This window comes from Taudactylus pleione, unplaced genomic scaffold (genome assembly GCF_031769625.1).
Source record: "Taudactylus pleione unplaced genomic scaffold, aTauple2 ptg000066l, whole genome shotgun sequence".
NCBI classification, from domain to species: Eukaryota; Metazoa; Chordata; class Amphibia; order Anura; family Myobatrachidae; genus Taudactylus; species Taudactylus pleione.
Window position 1 is genome coordinate 1,023,871 of NW_028284468.1, and position 8,780 is coordinate 1,032,650.

At 42.6% G+C, this 8,780-nt stretch overlaps 1 protein-coding gene across 1 annotated transcript; it reads left to right on the plus strand.

Moving 5' to 3' along the window:
- The first annotated feature begins 1,140 nt into the window (after positions 1 to 1,140).
- On the plus strand, positions 1,141 to 6,319 carry COPS9 (COP9 signalosome subunit 9). Its single transcript, XM_088466805.1, has 3 exons — positions 1,141 to 1,302; positions 3,210 to 3,282; positions 6,153 to 6,319. Exons 1-3 carry the CDS (start codon positions 1,240 to 1,242, stop codon positions 6,188 to 6,190), a joined length of 174 nt encoding a protein of 57 aa, XP_088322931.1. The 5' UTR covers positions 1,141 to 1,239; the 3' UTR covers positions 6,191 to 6,319.
- The last annotated feature ends 2,461 nt before the right edge of the window (positions 6,320 to 8,780 follow it).

Genomic DNA, 8,780 nt, shown 5'->3' on the forward strand with positions numbered 1-8,780 from the left:
ACTGAAAGAACTGTCTCCAAGTCGGTCGTACCTGTAAAATGAATACAATACCGTGACCCAATTTATTGCATCCAATGTGCATGATTAAACATCCAATCATGCAATGCTGCCGATTCACTTACGATAAATTGAGACTGTACATGTGTACACATTATACAATTGTCTGGCTCATCGTAAAATCTTCAGATGAACTGCCAGATAATTGTATAGTGTGTATCCAGCTTTAAACTAGGTACACACAATAATCCGGCTGATCACACGATTTTTGGCCGCTTGGTACAATAACCTCAAAATGTTAATGCAGCACCTGGGACGATTAGCTTTCCAAAAGTCGGATTATCGTTATAAAAGAAATCTGCCCATTTCTCCAAAACAATGAGCCAATATGCAGCATGTATGTATTTCCGATTATAATTATCTGTCTGGCATATCTGGCCATAGTTCATTTAAAAACTGCACCTCTGCGACAATCTTCGAACATTAATGGTGCATACACACTTGTCGATTTTACTGAGCGATTGCACGATTACGACATCGTAATCCTGCAATCGATCAGTAACCCTGCACAAATCGAGCATTGTCTTAAACGACCAGCGATACGCGCTCCTGCTGGTCGTTTCCGACATTGTCCATCGCCTGAACATGCAGGCCGATTTGCCGATAAGGACAGATTGACATGTTCAGGAATGATAGAGGGTGCCTACACCGAACGACTGATCGTTCAGTGTAGGCACTACAGGGGATCGGGAACGACTGTACGATTACGATGTCGTAATCGTACTGTCTTTCCTGATCGCCCAGTGTGTACGCACCATAAGAGTAACAATACACAAAACCACCAAATATACAATATATTTCATACATCAAAATCTCAGCACACTACTTGACAAATATATAGAGCTCATCATTAAAGCATCAAAAATGAGTTTAACATGTAAAAAAAAATGTGTAAATACTGAGGAGACAAATGTGTAAATACTGCGGAGACGTTAGAAATATGCATATGGTTGGGGATAAATCCTTCAATTAATGTAATCATTTACTAATAGTAAATTACTATGCAGTGCACGCAAATTGTTTCAACAAACCGGAAGTGGGGATTCCCCGTTTCAGTCCCCGCCTATAACTCTCCCGGAAGTGGGGCATACCCTCCAAGTCACATGTCCCACCGGTGTTCCTGTGTTTAGCCTCCCCGGTAGATGACTCTGGGAAGTGACCTAATAAGAAATCTGCAATAAGATGAAGCCGGCGGTGGATGAGATGTTCCCGGAGGGGGCTGGGCCCTATGTGGATCTGGATGAGGTGAAGACCTGGTGTAGTGATGGGCTGTAATGACTATCTGTAACCGTCATGCACAACTGTGTTCAACCTCTGCCAGCTGTGGTGGTGGTGAGCTGCCAGCTGGGATTTGTAGTTGGTTACTCAAGCCTGTGGAGATGCAACAGGATCTCCTAAGAGTGCACTTACTGTCAGGCACGTATTAACCACAAGTCTGTAGGGCTGAATGCAGCCAGCAGCATGTTTATTTCATTATGTCTAGTTACAGATGGCTGATCTGCAGTGCACCCAGCGTTGCCGTTGTTATGTGACAGGTATACAGTATACAGAGGGTATACTGATTGCCTTATGTGGAATATGTGAATAAATATGTTGTAGACCTGTTGTGCCTAGGGAAATTTATAGCAACAAGTCACCCTAATATAGAGGAGTGCAGGACTGAGTGACAGACCTTTACATATATAATATTACTAAGCAGTGCTTTTTCTATGAAAAAAAGCTGATGTACTCGCCTAAAGTTGCAAGTTGATAACAAGATTCATAGCAGTGGCCACAATCTGGATAAGGGTGAATTATTTTATCTACTGAATTGATTTCACTATTTCTTCCTGTTTCTGGAACTAGTTATAAAGGGGCCTATCCACTAGGCGACCTGAAAGACTGAACGCCTAGCGTTCAGACCTTCAGGTCGCTGAGGTGCGGTGCCCGCACTGAATGGCGTTCACTGAACGTCATTCAGTTCAGGAGTCCAACCTCCTATCTGAACATGCCGAACCTGACGAGCGTCGTCGGGTTGATGGGCATGTTCAGTAGATAGTTTGGGTCGGCAAGGACCCAGCGTGCACGCGCATCGCTGGTCCTTGCCGGCTATTCATTACACGACTTTGTGAGCAGGATTGTCCCATTAAGAATTAAAAATTAAACCAAAAACATGTGCTGGCACTGCATACCCCTGAGGCACTGTTCCTAAGATTTCAGATGCCACTATACTCCTCTTTTGCAGCCCTGCAGGGATACAGTCATAGTACATGTGTTAATACTAGTCTGCATAGATGTAAAGTTCCATGCATATAGTAATTAATGCATTTACGTTGTAACCCAAGCATGAAATGCCTCTACTGGAATTTGGTGAGGCCAAGTTAGAACCTAGTGTCCGCTCATTGTGCCATATTGCAGTTATTTGTTTTCCAAAGTGGCACCAAGAGCAGAATGGAGTAGGGATGGTCATTGATCATCAGTAGTTAGCAATCATCAATGGTTAACTGTCGGTGGTTTTACCATCGATGGACAAGTGAAAGCCAAAGGTTTTTTTTTTTCTTGACAAGATGGAGCTAAGCCCCGTCTCGTTTTTGATCAGCCCGCTGTGTCCATAGAAGCAGTGGCCATTGAGGGATGCAGACCATCAATGGTTCACCATAGATGGTTTTTGTGCCATTGTTGGTAATCATCGATTGACCCATTAATGGTAACTGTCGATGGACAACCCCCACACCCCCCCAATGGCCATCCCTAAAAAGGAGGCTGCATTTTTGCACTGTAACTGTGCCTAAATGTTTTTGTGTATATCATTGCCTTTAATGAAATCATTATATAAGATTCACTTTTCAAGAAATATCTAATGGGATAATTGACTATATTTTCCTTTACGCAAATTCTTTGCATGTGTGAAAAATTACTTATTCTAAGTACATATATGTCTCATGAATATGTATGTCAAAGTGTTCTGATTTTTTATTGGAACTATAGAATGTATCCATCTAAAAAAAAAAAGGTGGGGTGAGTTTCTTATATACTGAACTATCGTATTACTGGAAATAAGATACCTGTACTTAAGCAAGTCGGGTAAAAAGTTTTTAGGTTGAGTTATTCTCTAGTACAGTATTAAGAAGAAATACCAATGATATGCTCTCTAATTTGTTATAACTCTGCAGGCTGGGGGAAGCTCCGGCCTTCTGATGGATCTGGCAGCAAATGAGAAGGCCGTGCATCTGGACTACTTCAATGGTAGGTGGTTGCTGCTAATACTTTTGACCTGAATTTCTTTCCAGTTCATCTTTCAACTGCTCATCCCTCCCCTAGTATGTAAGCTCTCACAGGCAGGGCCCTCATTCCTCTTACTTTCTTAATAACACTACCCATGCCCCCTGTGTTCCTTGTCTTATATCTTCAAGTCTGAATGTAAGCTCATACGAGCAGGGCCTCTACCCTCTTGTGCTTCTCCTTACTTTACTTTCATCTACTTCTTACCCCCCACCAGGGCACCTAACACTTGGTTGCTTATGCTCTGTTGCATATCTAGGTGTTATGGTCACTAATGTAGCAATGTATATTATCCTTGTCCTATTTTGTACTGTGTCACTTGTCAAATTATTTGTTTATGTACTTTGTAAAGCGCTGCGGAGCACTTGTGGCGCCATATAAATAAAGGAGGATGATAATAATAATAATGACTCTGATATTGTACACTAGCCCCCTTGCCTTGTGTAAGGGCTCATCGAGTGCCAAACTGCCTCCCCTCCCTGTTACCATTGCTTGCCCTATTATTATTTATTATCCTCATTTATATGGCGCCACAAGTGTTCCGCAGCGCTTACAAAGTACATAAACAAAAAGGTAGACCAGTGACTTACAGTACAATACAGGACATGGATAATATACATTGCTACATTCGTGACCATAACACCCAGATAAGCAACAGAGCAAAGCAACCAGGTGCCCTAGTGGGAATTACGAAGTAGATGAAAGTAGAGAACAGAGAAGCACAAGAGGATAGAGGACCCTGCTCGTAAGAGCTTACATGCTAAAGGGGTGGGGCAGACAAACAGGCGTGACACAGATGGGGTAGGCAGGGAGGAAGGAGCATGTAGCAGCAAGGTAAGATGAGAGCTGGAAGGCATTGGTGAAGTAGAGGGTCTTGAGAACCCGTTTGAAGGATTATAGAGAGGTGGAGAGTCTGATGGGAAGAGGGAGAGAGTTCCAAAGGTGGGGGCAAGCGCGGGCAAAATCTTGGAGGCGGGAGTGGGAGGAAGTAATCAATTGGCATGAGAGGTGGCGTGCATTTGTTGAATGAAGAGGATGGACAGGAGAGTGAAGGAAGATGAGGTCAGATATGTAAATGGGAGAGGATTGGGTGAGGGCTTTGTAAGCGAGTGTGAGAACCTTGAATTGGGTTCTGAAGGGAAAGGGGAGCGAGTGGAGGGCTTGTAGGAGAGAATAGCCTCTTGAGGCCCTACATTTGCGTAGTGGTGTAGGTTGATGAATGATGTGGTGGGACAACAATTTATATATACTAAACGCAATTGTATACTTAAATATGATCATATGTGGGGTTCTTGGACTGCTTCTTCCTTTTATGTTGCTGGGGGGAGGGTTGATGGGATGCACCTGGCGAAACGGCACAGAAATGATGTGATATTCTGGGATTGATCCGGATCCCCTCCTATGTAATTGCTGGATGATTGTTTACACTATCGTGAGTTACAATCTTTTGCTCTTGTTTATCTATAGTTTCTCTGCATGTCGTTGGTTATATTTCGTGTTTTTCAATGTCCTGTATTACTTTCTTTGGTTTAGTGGTAGGTCAGAGAGTTTTTTCTTTTCTTTTAGGTACTGTTGTTATATGCTTTTTAAAACTTTCGTTAATAAACTCAATTAAAAAAAAAAAAATATATATATATTATGCTATATCATAACAACACACTTTATATTGATCTTGGTTGCAACTCTAGCAGTATCCAATAATTGCAATTATGCACAGAGCTTCGGGAATAATAGATAGTACTTTCAAGTGTGCCTCCACAATTATAAAAGGGACTGAAAGTCCCAAGAACAAGTGTAAGCTGGGTGTCTATATACCAGAATGTCCTCTGGCTGAAGCAAACTCCTAAGTCCGACACACGCACTGTGGTGCACCGGCACGGCAGTCTCAGTGCTGTTCTGTGAGTGACCCAGTTACGGCGTGTATATAATAGGTGCTTCAGCAACAGTAGCAGACCCCGGGTGCGGTATCTAGATGAGAGAAACTCCAGCTGTGGCAATATGGAAAAAAGAGGGTAATTTTATTACCAGTTATTTATATAGCGAATACCTATTCCACAGCGCTTTACCTTAGTGGTGGGTATGTTTAAAATCAATATGGAAAAGTCCTGTGACGCGTTTCCTTTTTTTTTCCATGGAGGCTTTATCAGATAGGGAGTGAGCCTAATGTTACTGTAAATGTTTGTCATTTTCCATCATCAGAAGTCTTTAGTTCATCAAATTGTATTTACCCTCTACTCTATTTTTCTACCTGCGATCTGTGCATTACAGCCGTGTATTTATCTGAGCAGGTATATGCCCCACAGTATGGCTCGAAGCTGTCATCTTCCTTCAAATATACCCAAAGCAGAGAACACAGCAAATATGAGCTGTATACCAGGGCCATGGAAATAAACAAATCATATAATGGCAAAGCTGAAAAACAGAACAAAGTTCCACAACAAAACCAGTGTGTGTGTAGCAAGATTGCAGATGGGTGTGTACAAGCCAGCTTAGTTACTGGCCCCTGTACTCTGAGGCAGCAACATTATCAAGTGTGCCATGCATTATACAGTATATTCCAATAATGCAATTTCTAAAAATATATAAAAAAAAATCAAAATCCACCCACTGTTTTGTACAATTCATGCTGAACACTATAAAAAAATACACATATTATATCTGGTGTGGTACTTAAGGTTCCTGTAATCCTCCTCAGCACCTGGTGATCAGGATTGTAGTTTTGTAATCGCTGGTGTGCCACAGGTTGCTTACCACGGGTATAGCTTGTGACCTCAGGGGCCAGGATTTCCTGGCATACGTTATCTAAGCACTAAATCTGATATCCTCTTTTGCAGATTTTGGAGACCTGTTTGATGATGATGACATCCTGTAATTTTCATCTTAATATGCTCATACGTGTATAATTGTGCCAGACGGAGATCAGATATCCTCATTTATTTCTCGGACAGAAGACCTTGTGATTTATTTATATTATATGTTTAAATAAAACTACTTTACCCAGTGTATGTGTGAGCATATGAATATGTTTGGAATTCCTCTTCCTCTCTTCCTATTTGGGTGACACTGGTAACTTTGCTGCTTAGAGGGTACAGTGACTGGAGTAGGCACTTCTGTTAACTAAACTTGTTGGCTGCTGTCTCTGCACCCCTCATCCACCTTGGCCTCAGCTTGTTCTAAGGGCCCCTGGAGCATGCTACATTTTTCTTGCTGTTTTGGCTGCAGTGTCTTCTTTTCCCATCTCAGTTGGGGGAGTCGGCACTGCACACAGAGTCACCCCCGGAGGCAGTCTGCACCTCCGGGCCCCCTGGATTGACTAAAACGGATGTTTGGGCTGCGAGGCCACCGCCTGCCCCGTGAGGCCCTTTTTGGCAGTGCAAGACTTAGCCGTGTGCAATACAACCCTCCCTGCACCAGGTGTCACCACGGGGAGGGACACCACTTAATGGACGATTACCATTTGCTCCCATACATTACAAGGTTTTCATTCCAACCAGCCAACTAGTTGGTTGGACAGATAATATGAAGATGTACAATGCCTTGCAAAGGTATTCGCCCCCCTTTGTATATTTCATGTTTCGTTGCCTCACAACCTGGAATTAAAATGGATTGTTTGAAGGTGTGCATCATTTCATTCACAGAACATGCCTACAACTGTGAAGTTGTGTTTTTTGTTTTTTTTTATATTGTGAATCAAACAACATTTAGTACAACATAACAGAAAACTTCGGCGTGCATAACTAGTCACCCCCCCCTAAAGTCAGTACTTTGTCGAGCCACCTTTTGCAGCAATTACAGCTGCAAGTCGCTTTGGATAAGTCTCTATGAACTTGCCACATCTTGCCCCTGAGATTTTTGCCCATTCCTCAAGGCAAAACTGTTCCAGCTCCTTCATGTTGGATGGTTTCCGCTTGTGAACAGCAATCTTCAAGTCTGACCACAGATTCTCAATTGGATTGAGATCTGGGCTTTGACTTGGCCATTTCAACACATTTAAATGTTTCCCCTTAAACCACTGGAGTGTTGCTTTAGCAGTATGCTTCGGGTCATTGTCCTGCTGGAAGGTGAACCACCGTCACAGTCTCAAATCACAGGCAGACTGAAACCGGTTTTGCTCAAGAATATCCCTGTATTTGGCACCATCCACCTTTCCCTCGACTCTAATCAGTTTCCCAGTCCCTGCTGCTGAAAAACATCCCTACAGCATGATGCTGCCACCACCATGTTTCACTGTGGGGATGGTGTTCTTCAGGTGATGGGATGTGTTGGGTTTGCGCCAGACATAGCGTTTTCCTTGGTGGTCGAAAAGTTAAATTTTAGTCTCATCTGACCAGAGCACCTTCCTCCATACATTTGGGGAGTCACCCATATGCCTTTTGGCAAACTCAAATTGTCTTCTTATTTTTATCACTAAGTAATGGCTTTTTTCTGACCACTCTTCCGTAAAGCCCAGCTCTATGGAGTGTACGGCTTATTGTGGTCACATGCACAGATACACCAGTCTCTGCTGTGGAACTCTGCAGATCCTTCAGGGTTACCTTTGGTCTCTGTGCTGCCTCTCTAGTTAATGCCCTCCTTGCCCGGTCTGTGAGTTTTGGTGGGCGGCCCTCTCTTGGCAGGTTTGTTGTAGTATCATGTTCTTTCCATTTGTTGATGATGAATTTGATGGTGCTCCGGGGGATCATCAAAGATTTGGATATTTTTTTTTTATAACCCAACCCAGAATTGTACTTCTCAACAACTTTGTCCCTGACTTGTTTGGAGAGATCCTTGATCTTCATGGTGTGATGCCTCCTACTTAGTAGTGTTGCAGCCTCTGGAGCCTTTCAGAAAAGGTGTGTTTATACTGACACTTAGATTTCACACAGGTGGACTTCATTTCACTAATTATGTGACTTCTGAAGGTAATTGGTTGCACCAGAACTTTTGAGGGGCTTCATAGCAAAGGGGGTGATTACATATGCACATGCCAATTTTCAGAATTTTATTTATAAAGATTCTTTTTTATATATATTTTTTTTCTCATTTCACTTCACCAAATTGTGCAGAACCATCACATGAAATTCAGATAAAAAATAAATTACAGGTTGTAATGTTACAAAAAAGGTAAAAAGCCAAGGGGGTGAATACTTTTGCAAGGCACTGTATATCCAGCTTTAGTTAGAAAATAGGGCAAAGATGGTGGAGGGCTGTAGGGTGGGAGTACACACACTAAAGGCATCATTTACAGAAGTGCCTACTCCAGTCATACTGCCCTTTACACCCCCAGACCATCAGTGTCCCTAGATGTATGAATGTATTTAATGGCGAATAACCAAAAACACTTATTATGTGGATGAATAAGAATATATTCTTGGCAACAGCGTGTACTGCTCCTCCTGGGTACCTGTCGTGTGTTCCTCTCCAGGGACACATTAAATCCTTTTTGGGGCTGATCAGTCGCATACTATTTGCCCACATTGCGT